Below are 23,575 nucleotides of genomic sequence, written 5' to 3' on the forward strand. Positions count from 1 at the left end.
GGGTGACTCACTTTTTTAACTTCTGCAACTAGATTGGTGGTGGTCCCAATCCCTGAGACAACCCTCGAAGATGATTCTCCTGCCAGAATCAGCTCTTTTTTAAAGACAGAAGAGGGAAGTCAGTTGCAGATGAAAGATGGAGAAAGAAATGAAGATCAGGGTCCTTAGACTTGGAGGAGGCCTCTGGTCCTTGTCCCTAAACTAGAGAGATGGATGGGGTCAAGTAAATTGAATTCTGTCTAACTTTTGAGAGCTAACAAGAAAAGTGAATTCTCTCATCTTCAGAAATTGAGCTATACAGTTGTGATATTGTACAGGCTCCTGAACAATCCAAACAGCTTATTCTGCCTATTCCTGGCACTCCAAAGGTTTTACTCTAGCGCTGTCCAATACAGTAGCCACTAGCCACATGTGGCTATTGAGTATTTAAAATGTGGCTGGTTCGAATTAAGATGTACTCTAAGTGTAAATACACAGCAGATTTCTTAAACTTGTATACAAAAATAATGTAAAATGCCTCAATATTTTTTAACATATTGATTACACGGTGAAATAATATAGTGGGTTAAGTAAAATATATTTTTAAAATTAGTTTTACCTATTTCATTTGACTTTTTAAAATATATCTACTAGAAAATTTTTAATTACATACCTGCCTCATATTATAGTTCTATTGGACAGCGCTGTTTTATACAGAAATTCAGACTAGGGTTCCAAGTCACGGTATCATTCTACTGTTACTTCAACCATGTCTTACCACGCAGTCAGCTTCCTTCAGCCCGTTCAATCGGTACCTACACACAGCTCCGAAAGCCGCAGGGCGCTAAGCACCAAGCACCCACCTCCCCGCAGAAAGACTACAAGAGCCAGCGATCACTGCGCACTTCTGGGGGTGGGGCCTGGAAGAACAGCCTCTTTGTGACGTCACGTTCCCTACGCTACCGGGGTTCCGTTCCTTCCCTTCAGAGCGCGCGTCGTAAAGGTGGGCGGGTAGCATCGGTGAGGTGGTGGGTTTACGCGATGGGGGGCAACGGAATGTGGTGGGGGACTCTGGGGCTTCTGGGAGGAGTTGAGGACCGTGCTACCCACGATGCACGGCACGTGGGAAAGTGATGCTGCTTTCAAGGACGTGCCAACGTACACCGCGTGTAGCGCGAGCGCGGGGTATTTGCATACCGCAAAAGCCAAGGAGGCAGGCACGCACGTTGTCTCTGCTTCATGGACCAGAGGCTGCCTTGTAACCTTGAGTCGCTCGTGTAACTGGCCGGATGGGCCCCAGCGCAGACCTCTACAGCCGGTCGAGAAGAGGGGCCACTTCCCAGGGTATTGAGGGGCCTTGAGGGAAGTACGTTTACTGTCCTTTCTACATTGCTTAAGTCCTTTCTTTACCCCGCTGGCAGCCGACCTACCTTAATTTTCATGTGAAAAGGAAATAGGTTCTTAGGCATTTTGCAATTGTCATAACAATAGGTCTTCTGGGGAAAGGTCTGTTTGAGCCAATGGTTGCACTGGAAGAAGCTATTCAAGATATAGGAGAGAGTGGATTTGAATTTTAGTGGACCCGGTATATCAAAAACATTTATTCAACCATTGTGCATACTCATCCAGACTTAACTACGTGAATGAGGTGATGGTACAGTTCTGGGGTGCTTCATCTTAGGGAGTCAACGTTTCCTCTAGCAAGTTCCGTCTTCCTTGGCTGCTATTAATGGTTTGTGATGTGTCTGGTTTCATTACAAGTTGGTTCCCTGAGTATCTGCCTTCATAAAATATACTGCCCTGTGATAGCTGGCTCCTCCCTCCCCGCCCCCCTCACCCCTGGGAATGAGAGGCAAATCCAAATGGAGGAGTTTAGCATCTCCCAAACTTTTATTTTGCTCCAATAGATGCAAGACTTAGGTTTGTTCTCTGACTTTAAAGGAACAATTTATGTCAGTTCCTGCCACATCTTTGTTTTAAATCACTGTGGTCTGATTTTCCGTGACCGATTATTGCAATAACAGGCCTGCACGTGTGACCTATTAAAAAATAAATAAAAGGGCATAATAAAATTTTCAAAAGTTTATTTGAGCATAAAACAATATCAGTCCACCAGCACCAAACCAGAGGTGGTTTGGAGCACTCCGCAGACACAGCTAGAGGAAAGACAGAAAGTGCATAAACAAGAAAGGAAATTATTTAATTGGCTCTAGCTTAAAGCCTAATTGGCTGTTTGTGATTGGTTGTCCTTAGTGTTTTGATGTAAGCTTTGTTCAGGTAAGAAATGTCCAGACCTGCATGGAATTTTTATAAGCTTATTTGAGCCAAACTGACCATTGCCAGGAAGCAAAATCATGGTGGATTGAGAAAATACTCTGGAGAATGGCAGTTTTGCAGCTTATTTTATATATTAGAATAAAAGGAGACATAAGGAGGGTTACATGAAATTCATGTAGATTAAGGGGACTGAAGAAGGCTAAGCAGGGAAATCTGGGGTTGGATAAAAAAGGCAAAAGAAACATAGTTTTTACATTGGTGGGTACAGCATAGTTAATTTTAACACTTATAGCACATAGAGTTGTTGTATGGGGAACAAGATAACAATGAGGGGGTTCTGGAAAATGAGAGCACTCCGATATTTCAAAAGTATGTTATCTTAGATGCAAAAAGACAATAGTTTCACTTAAGGTAAAGGTTGAACTCTGTCAAGGAAGCTCCAGGCCTAGGATGTTACTACCCACTAGAATTCGCTTTTAGTTAGGATTTCTTTAAACTTTTTTTTTCTTAAAGTTTTTAAAATTTAATTTAGGGAGAGGGAAAGGAAGGAAAAAAGAGGGAGAAAAACATCAATATGAGAGAGAAACATCAATGGGTTGCCTCTTGCACATTTCCTGACGGGGGATGGTACCAGCAACCCAGGCAGGTGCCCTGACCATGAGCCGAACCAGCGACATTTTGCTTTGCAGAGTGATGCTCAACTGATCCACACCAGTCAGGGCTTTAGTTAGGAATTTTTGTGTACAGACCATCTATGTAGCTACTTTTGGTCTCTGAGTTTGTAAAGCCGCTATGCAGGCCTCCCCTAAACTTGTCAGGCTTAGTATGCGACCCCTTTTTCCTCCACGTCTTGAAGGATTAACAGGCTTAGATCTTGGCCCGCTTACATAGTCCACCATGGCCATTAGAGCAACACTGGTCTAAGGTCCTCCTTATGTAGTTTATTTTACACAAGGTATGGAGCTTATTGTAGAAACATCAGGTTTCAGAAGGTACATGCATTGGGACTCAGTACTAAGTCTTTTTCCTTTTTAAACGTTTAGCTTTGTCCTGATCACCATATGATCCCTTTTTCTACCAAGAAGCTTTTCATACATTAGAGTCCAAATGAGGTCATTAATGGAGTCAACAGTCAAGAGTGGAAAAGTTTCTGGCAAAGTATCTTAGGCCTCTCTCAGGTCTGACCTGTTCAATGGTTTGTATTCATGGCTTTATGTACCCATTTCAGTGCCCCTCCCTTTCGAGGAGCTCAGGGCAAATCAATCAGGGAAATCAGTGTTTCTTTTTAATAATATTAATCACAGTTGACAGTAAGAATTCTCAATATTATAGCAGTTTTTAATTTTTTTTAATTGATTTTAGAGAAAAAGAGAGGAAGAGAGAAATACTGATTTGTTGTCCCACTGATCTTTTCATTCATTGGTTGATTCTTATATGTACCCAGACTAGGGATCAAACCCAGAACCCTGGCCTGTTGGAGCAATGTTCTAACTAACTGAGCTTCCCAGCCAGGGCAGCAGTTACTTTTTATAAATATTATTTAATCCTCACAGTAACCCCATGGATTAAATACTGTTGTTATCCCTATTTTAGCAGATGGACAAACAGACACAGATTTATCTACCCAATTCCACACAGTTAATATAAGCAAAGCCATAACTGGAACCCAGAAAGGGTTACTCAAGCCCACGCTGTTCAAAATTTCCTATGAGAACACTTGACTAGTGAGAAACCACTGGGCTCTGTCACTCCTCCCCTCTGCTTCATAAAAAACATTATTAGAGAAAAAGGGTTGCTTTCCTGATAGGGGCGTCAGTGGGAGATTTCCTACAGGGAGGTGTGAAGAACCAATCTGGGAGAGAAAAGAGAAAAACAAAATTCCTGTAAAGGGGGATTAAAAAACAGAAGAAATAGGCTCTCTTTTGGGATTGGTGGGATTTGGGACTTCTTTGATCTTTCCTTAAAGATGAAAAATGCAGGGAAGTAGGAGAAAATTAGCATGGAGTTTCAGATAGAGAAAACTCAGTATGAACATGGTTGGGCTACATCTGAAAGCCTGCTGAAGCACACTGGTGCCAGGGTGTAGCATCGTGCATTGGTCCTCCTTTCTGTGCTTTTTTTGTTTGTTTTTTATTTTTGAGAGTACACTTATTAATGGAAAGAAAGAAGCCAAGGCAGGGTTGCTGTCAGCTCACGGGAGAGTCAGAGAAAAGGGGCCCTTGAGGACAGGTTCAGGGGCTTAGCCTTGGACAAGCTGCCACTGCCCACTGTTCCCATGGTTGCAAGTCTTGTACCTGAGAGTTTAGGAGACGCACACCTGCTGGGGAGGACGAGAAGGAAGGGAAAGGCTCCTGTACTTCTGATGGTTGTGGTTTTTGATTAGGGTCTCAGCACCAACTCAGACTATGTGGACCCCAAATGAGATTGCAAGCCTATGTTACGAGCACTATAGGAATAGGCTGCCCAAGCAGGGTAAGCCCGAACCCAACCGTGAATGGACGTTGGTAGCAGCCGTGGTGAAGATACAGCCTATAGGTGGCCAGCCCTGTGACTGCCGTGACGAACAGGAGCAAGGTGAGTCCTTTTCTACTTGAAACTCTCCCTCTCCTTGTCAGAGATGGTAAAATTACACATGGCTGGCTCTACAGGGGCAGTCCTCGCCAGGTATAAACTGTGATATTGGGCATGTTCCCCAGACCTCCGCCAGGGGGCGCAGTGCGTCAAGCCGGGAGACGGCCCTACTGGAACCGCAGTCGTCCTCTCTGATGGGTCCGCCTACTGGAATGCTCTAGTCTAGTCTGGAGGAATGTGCAGACTTACTAAACCTGAGGGCTGGGGACCATTCAGTTTCTGAAAGCTCACTTAACGATTTGTTTTTCTTTATCCCCTCAGTGACAAAGGAAGTTGTCTCAATGGGAACAGGAACAAAATGCATTGGCCAGTCCAAAATGAGGAAGAGCGGTAAGCCCACATGGGGCCTAAGCAGTGCCTGTCTGGGGAGCTTTGGAAACAGTGTCCCTGTTGCTCTTTCCTCTCCTCTTCAGGGCAAAGGGGTCATATTTTTGAGGTAGCCGACATTTCAGCTCTCACTGGCTGTCACTCCAGGTGGAAGGACAGAACCCACCTAAAGAATCAAAATAAACAGTGCAAGCAGAGGCTGCCAGGAACACGCTTTCTGAATGGATTGAAAGTTGGCCAGTATCGTCATGCTCAAACCAGAAGTTCCCGGTCTTAGCTAATCCACATTACTTTGCTGAAGCCCCAGAAAGCAATCTTGAATTAAATGGAGACTTCGGCACCACAAAGAATGTGGAAATTCCTTAGAGATCTGGCATCTTCACCTTCTGCTTTCCGTGAACAGAGGCCTCCTGGAGTTTGCTTCCTCCATTTTCCCAGCTTTGCCTCCTGTATATGAGGAAGCTGCTCCAGGACCACTATGGATTGAATTCCATGGGACTGCATCACTATGAGCACGAGTGTGGTACCAGGGCACAAAAGATCTGGACCCCTGTCCTCCAGATAAAGATTTTCCTATAAATTAGTAGTTCTCAGCTAAGGGAGGTTTTGCCCTTCAGGGAATATTTGACAATGCCTGAAGACATTTTTGGTTGTCAGAAGGTTGGGAGGAGAGTATGCTGCTGGCCTGCCAGGAGTGTTGTTGCTCAACATCCGGCAATGCACAGGACAGACCCTGACAACAAAGAATTTTCTGGTTCAAAATGTCAACAGTGCTGAGCTGAGGAACCCTTCTATAAATGCATTGCCATTAATGATTGTGATACTTTCTGGCAAAGCCCCCCAGAGCTACATGGCCACCCTGGGTGCTGGAGGAGGGAAACTGCTGCGTTCTGCTTCTAAACACCAGAGCTTCTCCAGGTTCCATACCTCTTCACTGGTGTCTTGTCTTTGCCACAGGAGACATCCTCAATGATAGCCATGCAGAGGTCATAGCCAGAAGGAGTTTCCAAAGGTAAGGTCAAATCCCCAGAGAGTCCAATTTAGCCTGGTTTGGGAGCCCCAGAGTTTGCATTTCTAATAAGCTCCTGAGTTAAACTGATTTTGTTAGCCTGTGAACTAAACTTGGAATAGCACTGGTCTGTACAGTGGTTCTCATGCTTGAATGTGCATCAGAATCACCTAAAGGGTTTGTTAAAATCCAGATTGCTGGGCCTACCCTCAGAGATGCTGATTCAGCAGCTCAAGGGAGGAGCCAGAGAAGTTGCATTTCTATCAAATTCCAGATGATGCTTATGCTGCCAGTTCAAGGGCCACACTTTGAGAATCACTGGTCTAGATCATTCTCATAATTCCAAATCACTATCAATCCTATTGGTCTTTAGTAGATCTTTCTTTCTTAGTAATCACCCAGCCATAATCTTCCCCTTTACCATAGAGACTGGTGGTCATTCTGATAACATCCTGCACCCATTTAGGTACCTTCTTCATCAGCTTTACTTGGCGGCTGCCCTGAAGGAGGATAGCATCTTTGTGCCAGGAACTCTGAAAGGATTGTGGAAACTCAAACCAGACCTGTCGTTTGTATTTTTCTCCAGCCATACGCCCTGTAAGTATATCCAAGCCTGTGGATTAATGTTGCATAATCTTCTTCCTTATGTTGGTCTTATCCATCGACATGTTTCTCAAAAAAGTGCTTCTGGCTGAAGTGTAGCTACAACGGGCAACAGTGCATCTTTGTGAACAGGCCAGTATGCCTAATCATTTCTCTGCCGAGAAAACACAGGGTTGGGGGTGTTACAGGGAGGGGGGCTCACTCACTTCTCAGTTCCCAGTCAGGACTGGGAAACCTAAAACTGAAACTTCACTAGGTCTGAAACCAACAATAAGACCCAGATGCCCAAACTCACTTTATTCATTCATTCATTCATTCAACAAATATTTTCTACTACTTGTCAGGGACAGTATGATATACTGGGTACATAGCAGGGAATGAGTAGTCCCTTCCCTACACTCATAGAGTCTTTTAGGGAATGTTGACAGTCATGGTTGGTTAAGGTAAATTTTGATGAATTATAAGGGGATGTTTAAGTACTGTGGTTGCTTTAGGCAAGAAGATCAGACCTAGCCTACACAGAGTTATTTCTATCCTGTTTTTCTGTCTTGAAAATTAAGAATAATTTCTGCCCTTTGTAGACAATAACTCAGGGATGGCAGTAACATTCCTTCACCCAAAAAAACTTTGAAATAATGACATAAGATTGTCCACTGAGTATTAAACTTTAAGAGTAATATGTGCGATTAAGGTAGAGATAGATAATCACTGTAAGAGACAGAATAGCTGTCAAGACTTAATCATAAATCAAAAATATAATACAGCTTAAGAAAGAATAAGTCTATTGAAAAAGAGTTACAGAGGTAGGCAGAGATCATCCACAGTGTTCTTAGTGGTGAGTGCTCTGATCCAAGGACCAAAGGATATTTCCTAACTCTGTGCTTCTCAAACTGTAACATGCATATGAATCACCCAGGGATCTTGTTAAAATCTAGATCCAGATTCTGGGGTGGAGCCTGAGGTTCTGGATTTCTAATCAACTCATGGTTGGTGCCAGTAGTGTTGGCCTGTGGACCACACTTTGAACAGCCAGGGCCTGGCTGATTCACTGGTCACATTGTGGAGAGAGTTGCAATCTGATGATCAAACTAGCCTGACTGCTGCCTAATCAAACGACATATCCACAGGCTGGTACTGCTCTGTGGAGGTGTACTGATCGATAAGAAAAATCACTACTATATAGTGAATTTTTCAAAGAGCTAATTTCTGGTCATTTAAAGTTTATGAGAGTTTAATCATTTTTAATAATTGCAACTGGGATTTTTAAAGATCTTACTTTATGAAATAGAAAGTTGACCACCCTCTGTTGATCTTAAAACCCTTTCGAAATTTTACTGGCCTTTGAAATCAAAATCTAGAAGTACTGATGTAACTTTCCCAGCTCATTTAAAAAAAAAAAAATTAAAAATTTTATTTATTTATTTTTAGAGAGGGGAAGGGAAGAAGAAAGAAAGGGAGAGAAACATCAATGTGTGGCTGCCTCTCGTGCACGCCCTACTGGGGACCTGGCCTGCAACCCAGGCATGTGCCCTAGGCTGGGAATCGAACAAGCGACTCTTTGAATCACAGGCCGGCACTCAATCCACTGAGCCACATTAACCAGGGCTAAAAAAATTGTTTTAAATGGGATGTTCACCCATGGTTTGTCTGCAGAAAGAACACTACATAAAGAACATGATTATCTGGCTGTCCTCGCATTTATTCCTCATTACTAATTGATACTTTGGTGCATGGATTAGCTACTGCAGACTCTTATTTATGAGTTTTGTTAGCATGAGTCAGCCTCTTGAGTTCAGGCATCTGTCAAGATCAAATCTCTGAGCCTGCAGAGTGGGAGGCGAGCCCTGGTGAATACTCCAAAGTCACTGTCACCTTGTGAGGTCTCTGGAAATCTGCCAGCTGGCCTCTCTGGCAACACTCCCACGTCTGCATCGCTTGCCTTTCCCACTCTTTGATTATAAGGCTACAGATGTATTATTCACATATTTTAGGAAAGCAACATACATTAGGTTAGTGTTTGAAAAACAGGAAGCTGTGGTTTTTACTAAGCTCTGGGTTTTGTTTGTTTGATTCCCTGTAAGCACAGGATAGGTCAGAAATTCCTAAACCAGTGCAGGGAAACACCAGCTGTGTGATTTACTGCAGAGTTTAAGGATATGCACATACATATCCAAGAGGGGGAAGTTGTAAACATTGTTTACCAAATTTATTGGGTTGGCCAAAAAGTCTGTATGGTTTTTTTCCATAAAATAAAAGACACATTTTTCATTTTCACCAATAACTTTATTGATTTGGATATTTTGAATATGTTGGCTATCTCTTGTGTGGTATAATATTGATTGTTTTCAATTAATGTTTCAATTTGGTCGCTGTCAACTTCAACTGGTCTACCCGACTGTGGAGCATTATCGTCCAGTGAGAAACACCCAGCAAGAAATTTTGCAAACCACTTTTCACATGCTCGATCAGTCATAGCACCTTCTCCGTACACTACACAAGTCATTTTTTGCATTTTAGTTGAATTTTAACCATTCTTGAAATAATAAAGTATAATATGCTGAAAATCTTTATTTTCTTCCATCTTCAGTATTAAAATGACTACACAAAAATTCACCAATTTTGATAAGTTTTTTAAAAAATGCATGCTGATATGACAGCTGTCAAAATACAATCTAACAAAATTGTTTCGAATGAATTTATAGACAACTAAGTGCTACTAAAGCCATCTTATGGAAATTTTGGCCAACCCAATATCTTAACCATGAAATCAGCCACCCACTTTTGTTTTCCAGTGCATCTTATAGGATAACATTCCACAAAATGCACTTGTCAAACTGCTTATTCTAAACCATTGGTTCCCCAGGGGGACGTTTGGCAACATCTAGAGACATTTTTGATGGTCAGACTAGGGACTGCTATTACTCTAACAAGTAGAGACCAGGGAGGTTGCTAAATATCCTATAATGTACAGCACAGACCCCACAGCAAGGAATTATCTGGCCCAAAATGTCAATAATGCAGAGGTTTGAGAAACCCTGGTCTAAACTAGTGTTTCTAAAACTTCCTGTGCTAAGAATTGGGATCTTTATTAAAATATTCAGTTTTCCAGATCCCTGCCCTCCAAAAATTCTAACTCACTGAGTCTAGGAGAAGGTCAGGAGTCATCAACAAGATGATTCATATTAGGGAAATCTGGGCAAGTGTTCTTAATTCATCTCAGATCAGCTGGAAGAATAATATTGAGCTTTGTTTTAATGCAATGGTTCTCAAACTTGAGCTTGCATCAGAATCACCTGGAGAGTTGATTAATACACCAACTGCTGGATACCACCTCCAGAGTTTCTGATGCAGCAGGTCTAGCGTGGGTCCCAAGAGTTTGCATTTCTAACAAGTTCCCAAGGGATGCTGCTGTGGCTGGTCTCACTTCTGAGAACCACTGGTTTAAGGAGTTTCTTCTCCTGTAGGCGGGGATGCCTCCATCATTCCAATGCTCGAGTTTGAAGATCAGCCATGCTGTCCTGTCAGTAGAGATTGGGCCCATAACCCATCAGTAGAAGCCAGGGGTAACCTGGAAGCTACTGAAGATAAAAGGAAATGCAAAGACCTGGACAGTCCTGTGGCCAAAAAAATGAGGCTTCAGCCCAGGACTCCTGCCAGAAAAGTTGCCAACGGTGAGGCTCACCTTCAGAGTTCTGGCGATCAGGAAAGTAGCCCAGTCCTACCAAGAGTCGGCAGCTCTAATCTCACCTCAGAGGAACCGGCCACTGCCGCTGGAATGGCCCCCAGTGGTGCCAAAGTGGTGGATGTTTATAGAACTGGAGCTAAGTGTGTGCCTGGGGAAGCTGGAGACTCGGGGAAGCCTGGTGCTGCGTATCACCGGGTGGGGCTGCTCCGCGTGAAGCCCGGCCGGGGAGACAGGACTTGCTCCATGTCCTGCAGTGACAAGTTGGCGCGGTGGAATGTCCTCGGATGCCAGGGGTCACTGTTGATGCACTTTCTAGAAGAGCCCATCTACCTGTCAGCAGTGGTCATCGGGAAGTGCCCGTACAGCCAGGAGGCCATGTGGAGAGCGCTAACTGGGAGGTGAGAGGGTAGGGAGGGAGGGAGCCGTTGGAACAGTCTTTCCAAGAAGCAGCCTGAGAGGGTGTCCAAAGAGCCTTAGAAATATCCACGCATTTTGATCCAGCAGTTCCACTGCTAGGAATTTGTCCTAAAGGAATAATTAAGGAAGTATTCAAACATTTAGCTTTGTGTGAAGTCATTTTTAAAAAAGCAAAGGAAACCACTAAAATGGCCAGCAATAGATCAAGTAGTTTTTGTTAAGACTCCTATTGAATAAATTTAATATGGTAAGATGCTCATCATGTTTAAAGAGCCATTTATTTTATTTTGTTTTTATTTTACTGTATTTTCTCCCATTACCATTTATCCCCCTTATAGACCCTCTCCCCTGCAGTCACCACCCTGTTTGTTGTCCGTGTCCATGAGTCCTTTTTCCTTTTTGCTCAACCCCTCCACCCCCTAAACCACCCCCCATAGCTGTTACTCTTCTCTCTCTCTATGAGTTTAAAGGGCAATTTAGAACATAAAATAAGTTTGTGTTGGTCTCACAGTACATATGCATATAGGAGAATTGTAGGAGGATATACACATCTTCCTTCTGGTGTAGGATGGGTAGTTTTTTCTTTGTGATTACTGTTTTCTAATTTTTCTACAGGGTACATATATTGCTGTTAAATTTTTTTTTTAATCTTCAGACATTACTGTTAATTTTTGAAAAGATAAGTGACAGCGGATGACCGCTCAAGTGTGGCCTTCCTAAAGAAGGCAGCCAGACCCAGTGAATGCTGTGAGAGCTGAGGGCAGGACGAAGCCAGGGCCAGGGGAAGCCTGTGGGCCTGTCAAGCGACCACCCCTGAAGCCGGCTCCAGGAAGCGGCCCCAGAGCGTGGCCCAGCAGTTCCACTTCTGGGCACATCCCCAAGAGAAATGAAAACATATCCACGTAAAAACTTGTACGTGAATGTTCACAGCAGCAATAGTCATAGTAGCCCAAAAGTGAAACAACCCAAATGTTCATCAACTGATAAATGGATAAATATGGTATATCCAAACAGTGGAATGTTACTCAGCCACAAAAATTGAAGGACTGATACCTGTTGCAACATGGATAAACCTTGAAAATCTTATGCCAAGTGAAAGAAGCCACGCAATGCATGATTTCACATAATGAAAAAACCAAAATAGGCAATCGAGAGAGAGAGAGAGAGAGAGAGAGAAGACTCATGAGTGCTGGGGGCTGGAGAAGGGATGGGGAGTGGCTGCTAATTGGTGCGGGGTTTCTGTTGGCTTGATGAAAACGTTATAAACTTAGACTGTGCTGATACTTGGCACAAGTCTGTGACTGTACTAAAAAAAACTTTGAACGTTAGACTTCAAATGGGCAAATTTTTTGGTATACAAACTATATCCCCATAAAGGGGTTTAAAAAAAATGAAAGCAACCCTAACCACTCTGCCCAAGATGTTTTCTGTGTTTCCCATGTTTTCCCTGTCCTGAGACTTTTAAATTGCTGTCTGCTCACGTCTAAAACAGCATTGTATTGGCACTGAGTTTACGTGAAAGATACAAGGGAAGCAAGTGAAGGTTTATGTTATAGGATAACTTTGGATTCTGGTGTGTTTAAAGGATTCCCTAGGAAGCAGATGCCAACAAATTAGTATCTCTTCTTAAGGTTTTCAAATCTTTCAAAACTGATATCAAGAATGGAGTTTGGTGTTATGAAATCACTGAGGGGTGGTAACTCAACTAGTTATCACTTCAGAGTAACGGGAGGAGATCCTCCTCCAGCCATAAGTTTCATATGGTTTAGATTCTGTTCTCTCACACTCTCCTGTACTTCCCTCCCCATAAATAAACAAATCCACACACGCCTAAAGGCCTTTGCCTCCCACTGAGACACAGAAAGAGCAATGGGGTCCACAATCCTAGATATTCTCTTTCTCAAGGAGTGAGTCTAAACTGAATGCATTTTCCCCTCACATTTAGGTGTCAGAATATCTCAGCTTTACCCAAAGGGTTTGGAGTTCAAGAAGTAAAAATACAGCAGTCAGATTTACTGTTTGAGCAGAGCCGCTGTGCAGTGCAGACAAAAAGGGCTGACAGCCCAGGCCGACTTGTTCCTTGCGGAGCAGGTAAGGGATCCAGGTTCCACTTGCCCTGGAGTAACTTTTCCCCAGACCATGGAGTGGCGTATACCCAGCCTGGGGAGGCAGTATACCACCCAAACGGTCAACAGTGTGGGCTCTGGAGGCACCCACACTGTGTCAAGTTCATGTTCTGTGTGACCCTGGGCAACCTACTTATTCTCCCTCAGCCTCAATTTAGTCATCTCCAGATAAACATATCATTTATTTATTAGGATTGTTATGAGAATTAAATGAGAAATTCTGTTTCATAAGTGCTCAGTGATTAGGATGATGATGATGATGTTGATTAATCACGAATAAACCACTTGTACCCTGTGTCAGAGTGACAGCCATTGTGTCTGACGTTGTATCCAGCTCTCGTGGGTCTGCAAAGGCAGGGAGATATTTTTATTAAAACACCTCTGAAACTTACAGAAAACTGAATAGTTTTAACCCTAGAATCTTATCTTTTCATAGCCATCAGCTGGAGTGCAGTACCTGAGCAGCCGTTAGATGTCACTGCCAATGGCTTTCCACAGGGAACAACAAAGAAGGGAATCAGCAGCCTTCAGGCCAGGTACAGCATACTGGGGCAGACGGAGATGGTGGTGTGCTTGAGCCTCACCACGAATTCCAGAACATTTTCATCACCCCCAAAAGAAAACCCTACACCCATTAGCAGTCACTCTCCACCTCTCCCTCTCCCCACCCCTGGCAACCCTTGTTTATAGCCTATCTCCATGGATTTATCTATTCTGGACGTAGCACATAAATGGAATATATATTATGTGGGTTTTTATGTCTAACTTAATTCACTTAGCATGTTTTCAGGGTCCATTCATGTTGTGGCGTTTATCAGTCCTTCATTCTGTTTTATGGCTAAATAATATTCTATTGTATGAATATATCACCTTTTGTTTATCTGTTCATCCATTGACAGACATTTGGGTTATTTCACTTTTTGGCTATTACGAATATGCTGCCATGAACATTTGTATACAAGATTTGGAGCAGACTTTTTTTAAAATTTTGAGTATACATTTATTTAAGCTAGGGACAGTGTAGCAAGGAAGGGCCTAGGAGAGAAGAAGCAACAGGAAAGAGACGAGGTGGGCTACGTTGGCTCCCTTGAAATATTATGAGAAGGAAGGAAGCCAAGGTGGGGCTGCTGTCAGCTCCCTGCGAAGTCAGAGAAAAGGAACCTTGGAGGCAGGTTCAAGGGGTTAACCAGGGGCAAGCTGCCGCTCCCCATTGTTCCTCTGGTTGCAAGTCTGATGGGATCCCTCAGAGTGGCCTGTGGGGGAAGAAGACCAGGAAGGGAAAGACTCGGAGTGCTCCCAGGAGGGAGAGCACCTGACTGTTTTCAGTTCTCTCCTGCATGCCTAGGGGTGGGATTCCTGGGTCACGTGATAACCTTGGGTTTCACTTTTTGAGGAAATGCCAAGCTGTTTTCCATGACAGCAACACCATTTTAAAACTTCCCCCAGCAATGTATGAGAGTTTCAGTTATCCTTCATCATTTACAATACTATTGTTTGTTTTGTTTTGTTTTTATTGAAGCCATTCTAGTGGGTGTGAAGTGCTATCTCACTGCGGTTTTGATTAGCATATTCCTTATAACTAATGATGTGGGTATCTTTTCACATACTTATTAGCCATTTGTATATGTTCTTTGGAGAAATATCTATTCAGATCTTAGCCCATTTTTTAAAATTTTACTTATTGGTTTGAGAGAGAGAGAGAGAGAGACATCAATTTGTTGTTCTACTTGTTTATGCATTCATTGGTTGTTTCTTGTGTGTGCCCTGACTGGAGATTGAACCCAACCTTGGCATATTGGCATGACACTCTAACCAACTGAGCTACCCAGCCAGGGCCTTAACCCATTTAAAAAATTGTTTCATTTATCTTTTATTATTGAGATGCAAGATTTCTTCATACATTCTAGACACTAGTCCTTTATTAGATACACATTTACAAATAATTTCTCCAATTCTGTGTGTTGTCTTTTCACTGTTTGAGTGTTTTAAAGTTTAAAATTTTGATGTCTATTTTATCTTTTTTGTTTTGTTTTGTTTGCAATTTGTGCCTTTGGTTTCATATCTAAGAAACCATTGCCTAATCCTAGGTCTCAAAGATTTGCTCTACGTTTTCTTCTACTAGTTTTACAGTTTTAGCTCTTATGTTTATGACTGATCCATTTTGAGTTACTTTTTCCATAAGGTATGAGATAAGGGTCTAACTTCATTCTTTGTCATTCCAGCACTATTTTGGGGGAGATTTTGAAAAGAATACTTTCTTGGGCTTTTCTACTAGGGATTCTGGTTTAGTAGGTCAAGGTTGGAACCCAAGATTCTCTTATAAAGCTCCATAATGATTGCATTGACAAAAAGGGGCACCATCGGAATAGGACCTTGTACCTTCAAATTGGCTTTTGCTGAAGTGTAGAACTCAAGAGCTGCTGGACATGAGACAGTTTTCATTGCTGTGTGTTTGGAGGTTTATGCATCTATCATACTGATTCCTCTTTTGCGAAATGCTCAGCTGGTCTCATCTACTGTTCTGCAATAGCCTGAGGTGGGAGGGGTTGTGGGGTGTGGCCCTCTCCACCAAAGGCATTTTCATCTCAGTCTGGGTTGGGCTGTACTGAGTGACTTGTAGAGCTCCCACAATTTATAGGTTGTCTTTTTCACTCTAAATTGATTTTCCATTTTTTGTATTATGCTTTTATAGAGATATAATTGAATTTCACAGATGGATTTTTTTGACATGTTTATTAGCCTGATTCAACCCAAACAATGACAACTTACATCTTATTAGACTTTAAAAAAAAAAAAAAAGGTTTATTCTTTATAGCCAATAACCAGCTTTCAAACAGCCTAAGTGGCAGACTTGGCCTGACTCCTTGGTGGCCTAGCATATTGACTTGAGTAATATTTACGAAAATGTTGTGGGTAGAGGTTTTTGGACATTTTTCCCTATGTGCCTTCCTGGCCTCACAACACTGTTAGCACCTCTCAGGGGACCAAGGCTGTGGGAGCAGAGCAGGTCATGAGGGATGGGGACCACGTGTTTCCTGTTGAGCTGTGGTGACAGGCTAGCAGCTACGCACACGGGCCCTACCCTCCGACTGTGGTTTTGGTTTGCTGCTTTGCTTAAGTCTAAAATGCTCTCCTTCACTATAAATCCACACCCTCTTTCATGTTAAAAACTCAGCTCAGCCACTGCTCCCTTCTGGCTCATAATTACAACCTTTTCTTTAAATCCCATCGTAATGGTTTCCAGCCTCTCCCAATGCACCTTTGCTCTCTGTGCGATTGGGCGTGCCTGCTGTCCTCCTGTTTGCTCTGTCTCCAGCTATCCAGGCTACTTTGAACAGGTCTAGTTGTTCTCTGGGCTTCAGTGTGTTCGTATCTGTAAAAGAAGGATTTCGGAGTAGATGATCTGAGGTCTCTGGCACATTGTGGATGCCTCTCCAATTAGAAGGCAAACTCCATACAGGAAGGAGGTATATTTTGGAAAGAGTAGATGCTTTGGAGTTTCTGGCCTCCTTTCTCCCTGCTTGTGTGAACCTGGGAAAATTATCTCTCTGAGCCTCTGTTTTTGCAGCAATAAAGCAAGGGTAACCAACAGTATCTATTGCCCAGGACTGTTGTGAGAATTGAATGAAAGAGAATGCCTCTAACATGATGCAGGGCTTGCAGTAGATGTCTTGTTAAGATTGATTTTCTCTTCATTTGTCAAATAATGCTTCATATTATTTGTGAGTCAGTTACTTTTATTCTAAAGACCAGCAACTGCTGGGAAGAAACCGGGTTTTCCCATTGCTCATTCCTGAATGCTGACATCCAGGGACCACCTTCTTTAGAACTATAGGGAATATGAACTCAGACTGGGGTATTAGAAACACTTAATATACTAGTGCAACACTAAAGGAACTATTTTATTTTTTTAGTTTATTTAGATTTTATTTATTTATTTTTAGAGAGACAGGAAGAGAGGGAGAAAGAAAGGGAAAGAAACATAATGTTTGAGAGATATATCAGTTTGTTGCCTCTCCCATGCCCCCAACTGGGGACCTGGCCTGCAACCCGGGCATGTGCCCTGACTGAGAATTGAACTGGCAGTCTTTCAATTCGCAGGCTGGCGCTCAATCCACTGAGCCACACCAACGAGGGCAGGAATTATTTTATTTAAATCGTGTGTGTGTGGGTGTTTTACCAACAAAGAGATAACAGAACCCTCATTTTTAAGAAGCTTAATTTTACTCTGCCTCTTATAGGCAAATTCCTTTGCCCTAAAGTAGAAAATTCTCTTCCCCTCTCTGTCCACATACCAAACAACCTAGATAATCATTATATGGCTCATTGGATTATAAAAGATGAAAGGATTAAAAAATAAATTTAAGTATATCTGAGTATGTTAAAGACAGTGCTAGATTGGAAATATTGATGTGAATGTGTAACCTTTAAAAAGAATTACAGCCCTGACCTGTGTGGTTCAGTTGGTTGGGTGTCATTCCACCAAGTGAAAGGTCACCAGTTTGAATCCTTTTCAGGGCACACGCCTGGGTTCCGGGTTGGTCCCCTATCAGGGCATGGATGAGAAGCAACCAATCGATGTTTCTCACGTTGATGTTTCTCTCCCTCTCTTTCTCCCTACCTTCCTCTCTCTCTAAAGAAAAATAAATAAATGTTTTTAAAAATTACATATATATGTATAGCTTTCCTAGGTCTTCTTATGTATGTATATATATTTCAGTAAACTTTAATTTTCTTCATATAAATCTTTCATACCTTTTATTAGAGTTATTCCTTAAATGTTATATTAGTTATCTCTTGCTGTATAACAGGTTATCCCCCAAACTTAGGGGCTTAAAACAACAGTCAACATTTATTGTTTCATAGTTTCTGTGGGTCAGGAATTTGGGAGGAGCTTAGCTGGATAACTCTGACTCAGGGACTCACGAGGTGGCAGGCCATTATGCCTGCCAGGGCTGCAGTCACCTGAAGCCTTGACTGTGCCTGGAGGATTCGATTCCAAAATGGCTCACCCATGTGGCCGACAGGTCCGCTCTGGCTGTCTGCATGGTGCCTCAGTTCCTCACAACTTGGATCTCTCCGTAAGGCTACCAGTGTTCATCTTTGCAACACAGTGTCTGGCTTTCCCCAGAGCAGGTGATCCAGGAGAGCAAGGCAGTAGCCACAGTGTCTTTTATGACCTAGCCTCAGAAGTCACACTGCATCTGCAGCCTCCTAACATGCAGACTCATACAGGTCAGCCCCATTCAGGGTGAGGGGCGCAGGGAGGTTGCACAGACCCATGAATTCCAGGAGGCAAGAATCAACATCTTACAGTTTGTCTGTTGTAGATGCTATTTAAAGTAATTTTTATTTCATTTTCTGAGCATTGCTATCACAACCAGTTTTTTGTTTCTCTCTGCTGCAGTTTTTGTATCCAGCAGCTTCACTAATGCTTATTATTCCGCTAATTTATCTGGGAATTCTTTTGGAATTTTTTAATATAGATAATCTTTTGCAAGTAGTATTTCCTTTCTAATCTTCCATTCCATTCATTTCTTGACTTACTCTGCTGGCTAGAACTGTCAGTACCACACTCATCTGCAAATAATGGCTTTGTTTTTTGCTTTTCAATCCTTATTCCTTTTATTTCTTGTCTTACTGTATAATGTTGGATAAAAGCACTAATAGAAAGACCCTTGTCTTATTCATGATTTTAAGGACATATATTTGCTGTAGGTTTTTATAGATACCCTCTGTGAATTTAAATACCTTACTTAGTCCTCATTGGTAAAAGGTTTTAATTCATTTGGTAGATGTTGAATTCTAACAAATGATTTTTCTCCATACATTTTTCTATAGTTATATTACTTTTCTCCTTTAATCTGTTAATGAGTTCCATTAGTTTTTTGACTTTGGAGGTTTTTAAATGTTAAAACAGCTTTATGTTCCTGAGTGCCAACAACCACTTACCACAATTAAGGCCCAGGAAAGAGCAGCCTGTGAGGCTTCAGGGTTCTGCTTTAAGCAGTGCTTCCTTCAGAAGGCTAGGTACCAGCCAAGTAAGGGAGTTTCTTGGCAGACTGTGCCACCCTTTATATCATAGGTACTGGTATGACCACTGTGTCCAAGCTGATAGTACAATTTGTGAAGACAGTGAAGGGTATGGTGTGTAAAAGTGAGACTATACATTGTGGGCACACACAACAGTTCCCAACTCCTAGATCAGCTCATTGTGTATATGAGGGAAAGGTAAGAGGCACGCATACAACCCAGGCCATAGCCAACCTGGATGGGCCAAACCAAGAAGGCCCAGGTGGGCTGGTAAGGAATCCATACTCACTTTCTTCACTGTTCCAAACAGTGACTTCTGTGAAGCTTGTTGTTTGAAGCAATAGGTTGGCCTTCAAAGGTCCTTAATGCCCAAGAGGTAGTTTGGAGATTCTGCCTTAGATGGCTCATCGAATTGGACTATATACAAGTCGAAGCATTCAGGCTTCTGAAACAAAGCTTTTAATTTCTTCTAAGTAGTATTACCTAAGGGGCCAGCTCCCCTGAAAGGAGTTAGCCAACATGGCTGATAGGTATCCTGGGGGGAATTTAGTAATTTCACCTCTGCCTTTATCCCATTTGAACCTGTCACCTTGATGATTTCATGCTGATGACATTTCTTAAGATGAGATTCATTTTTGTGCCTTGACCTAATCAGACCCTTGGGTCTCGATTTTCTCCCAAAATGGGGTTCAGGCACATCCAAAACCTCGTGAAGCCTGCTATCTTTGATAGGGACATGGTACATAGCAAACACTTAATAAATCCTCTTCGTCTTTTTCCAAACAGATCTCGAATCAGCAAAGTGGAACTCTTTAGATCGTTCCAGAAGCTGCTAAGCAGTATTTCAGAGGACAAGTGGCCAGACTCCCTCAGGTGATGGTATTGACCAATGTTTTTTCATATTTAGGAAGACTTCTGGTTTAGTTCCGGCTCTGAGTAGCAGGAGGCTTTAAGCAGGAGTGGTGTTTCAGCAGGCCAGTGGGCACTTATTCCTGACCACATGCTCTTCTATTCCCATGGCTCTGCTTGCAGACTCGTGTATGATCTGAGGTGTGGAGGACAGGTAGTTTGGTGGTACAAAGTCACAAGAGACTAAGGGTAGAATTGGGTTTAGGAACATTCCAGGCCCTCCCTTCATTTTGCCGTCAGACAGAAAGCATTGTGGAAATATGAGCGCTTGTAGAGCAGTGTAGTTAGGAATGTCAAGTGTCTTTTTCTTTCTTTTTTTTTTTAAGATTTTATTTATTATCTATTTTTATTTTTTTATTTTTTATTACTTTTTAAAAATTATTTATTTTTAGAGAGCAGGGAAGGGAGGGAGGAAGAGAGGGAGAGAAACATCCGTGTGCCAGAGAAACATCCACCTGTTGCCTTTTGCACGCCCCCTGCGGGGGACCTGGCCTACAACCCAGGCATGTGCCCTGACCAAGAGTCAAACGAACCACCTTTTCAGTTCACAGGCTGACACTCAGTCCACTGAGCAACACCAGCCAGGGCTCAAGTCTCTTTTTCTTTTGTTCACATCAGTGGTTGTGAACTGCAACTCCATGACTGAAATCACTCTCCAAACAGGAATGTAGAGAACTATAAAACCACCTCAGGTGGGTGGGTGCAGTTCAGACACTGACTACCCAGAGTTGGGCCAAATTTCACAGGATAAAGGGCATAGTCCTTACAAACTGCCCTCATTTCAGATGCTAGCCACAGGCTTGGGGGCCCCAAGTCACTCACGCTTCTGACCAATTGACTGCAAACTCGGGATTTTCACTACCTACTCGGGTTCAGCAATCCACTAGAACAACTGATAGAATTCAGGAAAGCACTATAGTTACAATTACCTTTGACTGTAAAGAGTACAAGCTAGGACCAGCTAAAAGAAAGGACACATAGGGTAAGGTCTGGCAGGGTCCCAAACTCAAAGTTTCAGGATGTATCACTCTTTCAGCACCAACCAGGAAGCTGACTTGAGCTTCAGAGTTGTAGGTGGCAGGGAGGAGGTTATCAATAAGAATGATTGATCGAATTGTAGTTCACATGATGTGATTGAACTCAACCTTATCTCCTCCTCCCATCTTACGAGGTTATGGTGATACTGGTGATTTGGTGCTCCAAGTCTCCAATCTCATGGTTGGTCTTTCTGGCATGGCCTGCCCCATCCTGAAACTCTCTAGGGCCACTGTGAGTCACCTTGTTAAACATAAACTTAGGGATGATCTGAGGGGTCCACCATGAATAACAAAGACAGTCCTATCCCCTGGGAAATTCTAAGGTTGAGAGGTTCCCTCCCAGGAACTGGTAACAAAGACCAGCCAAAGTCTTTATTATACAGCAATGGGGAAGCAGAGGAGTATCCAGCTAGCCACTGTTATCACCATCATATGCTGTGGTTAGTACTGATGCCCTCCAGTCACTCATGGTCAGTTTGTTTGTTTCTTGTCTAGGAAAATGAATCAAACTGGAACTGGGTGGGTTTCTGTACAGTCTGTGTATTAAAAACAAATCTGGACTTAAGTAAAGAGAGACTTCACTCAAAAGGATCATTGTAGTAAGAGGGGTCTATTGCAATAGGAGATGAATGCAGTAGCAAGAACTCTCCAATCAGCAGCTCTGTAAGTTTTTCAAAGGGCAAATGGAAAGGGGTTTTCTTTTATACAGAGAGGTGAATGAGGCTGAACAGCTGGAACAGGGAGGGGCAGGGTGGGGGTGGGGGGAGGAGATGAGCCAGTGGTGTGACAGGACAATTGAACAGGAACTGTCTCTTCTTGCTGTCAGCTGGTTCTCAGGAGGGGCTGTTAAGGGGTTGTTACACACTCTGAGGCTGGCTCAGGAGGAGGGTGATCAACGCTCTGAGGCCTGGGATAAGGAGAGACATGTAACTAAGAGTCGGTCAAGTTAGCAGGTATGTTGTCAAGATTGGTCAGTGAATTCAGCTAATCGTTATGGGAGAAAGAATGAGAATTTGGAGGGTCTGTGTCTGGCATTGTGATAGGTAAACAATGGGGGCATCCATGAGTCTTAAGTCATGAGGAAGGACAGCTGTTTGCAGTCAGCCATGTCCCAGAACACGGAGGGTGGCAGGGAGATTTCTCAGCTGTTTTTTAGGAACTCGGGGCTCAGGTAAGGTTTAACATTGTCATATGTATAGATCCCACCCATTAACCAACAAAACGCTGTAGGAAATTGATCAAGCAACTGAAATCAATTTTTGCTGCAAATAGCAACTTAGCTCTGCTGAAGTGAGCTAAGAAGCAGGATAAAATTGGATCAATAAGACATGAGTGTCAGTTTCTTCAACCATAAGATACAAGGACAGAGCTGAAGGTCCAAGTGGAGAAGAGAGCTGGGAGGAGCTTGACTCAAGTGTGGTCAAAAGAGAGAGGAGTCTTTGTTGCAATGAAAATCTTTTAAAACTAGATATAAGTATTACAAATAGTACTCAACATATCAGCCATTTTTTAGCAGTCAGAGCTGACTAGGGGATTGGGAGCGGGGTCGGCTATCGGTACATAGGAGGAGAGTATGGATGAAATGAAAAGTGATTTGCTTTGTTAGGGAAAATGCAGTCGAGAAGTTTCTAATGGCTGTATCCTCTGGTGGAAATCATACACACTTAGAAAACTTTCAACCAAAAAATGATAGTTATTTTTGTTTTACCTGATTTCACCAGGACCAGACAAAACTAGCATTCTTTTCATTCTTGCCTGTTTTAATCCATGTTCTTTTGTAGTGAATTCCCTGCAAAGGAGATAGAGTCTCTCTAGGAAAGCAAGCATACCAAAATTCTCTTGTTCTTAAGTCTCTTGTAATGAATCTGTCCAGCTGATTGCTCAGGTGTCTTGTTGTCCATGGTGGTGAGCTGTCCAATGAGAAACTGTTTGCTTGGTGGTACTGTGTGCATTAGGATGCAGAAGCTAGAGACATACCAAGAGTACAAGGAGGCTGCATCTGCTTACCAGGAAGCCTGGAGCACACTCCGGAAGCATGCATTTGGATCCTGGATCAGAAACCCACCAGATTATCACCAATTTAAATGAGAAGGGAAAGTTTGCAAAGAGCTTACTGGTAGCAAGGTACTTTCCAGCCCATCCTGCTGGACCACCTTCTTCCTTTGTGCTGGACAAGCATTAGCTTTTGTTGTGGCTGAATCAGGACAAAAAGTCTGCCATCTACCAGAGCAACATATCTCTTCTGTGTAAGAGGGATGGAATTCCAGAACGTGGAACAATCTATACTTGATTGAAGCAGCTCACTGCTAAAATGGCATCTCACTATTGACCTTGGCATCCTTCCTAACTTGTGTTTTATTGCTTCTCAAAATTGTGGAATAAGAATTTGAAATAGGATACTTTAAAAGTGATGCTCTCTTTTGTGTGTTACTACATTAATTCAGCAAGTATATAGCGGGCTGAGATAATGTTTGAATCTCTGCAAGTTCTAGAGCTTTGCCTGGCACAGCAGACATATGTTTTATATACCCAGTTTTTCTTC

The 23,575-nt window shown here is 42.7% G+C and overlaps 1 protein-coding gene across 2 annotated transcripts; it reads left to right on the forward strand.

The window, feature by feature from the left end:
• Window positions 1-1,324: 1,324 nt before the first annotated feature.
• ADAT1 (adenosine deaminase tRNA specific 1) lies at window positions 1,325-23,123 on the forward strand. 2 transcript variants are annotated; one of them, XM_054579013.1, is made up of 10 exons: window positions 1,325-1,345; window positions 4,640-4,830; window positions 5,149-5,217; window positions 6,172-6,226; window positions 6,690-6,820; window positions 10,291-10,909; window positions 12,874-13,019; window positions 13,491-13,590; window positions 19,874-19,960; window positions 22,989-23,123. In XM_054579013.1, exons 2-10 carry the CDS (start codon window positions 4,662-4,664, stop codon window positions 23,119-23,121), a joined length of 1,509 nt encoding a protein of 502 aa, XP_054434988.1. In that variant the 5' UTR covers window positions 1,325-1,345; window positions 4,640-4,661; the 3' UTR covers window positions 23,122-23,123. The 2 variants fall into 2 exon arrangements, with proteins under 2 accessions (XP_054434988.1, XP_054434989.1); XM_054579014.1 differs by lacking the exons at window positions 1,325-1,345; window positions 4,640-4,830; window positions 6,172-6,226 and having other exon boundaries at window positions 5,133-5,217.
• The last annotated feature ends 452 nt before the right edge of the window (window positions 23,124-23,575 follow it).

This window comes from Pteronotus mesoamericanus, unplaced genomic scaffold (genome assembly GCF_021234165.1).
Source record: "Pteronotus mesoamericanus isolate MK-2021 breed Mesoamerican mustached bat unplaced genomic scaffold, CSHL_Meso_final contig_52, whole genome shotgun sequence".
Lineage (NCBI taxonomy): Eukaryota > Metazoa > Chordata > Mammalia > Chiroptera > Mormoopidae > Pteronotus > Pteronotus mesoamericanus.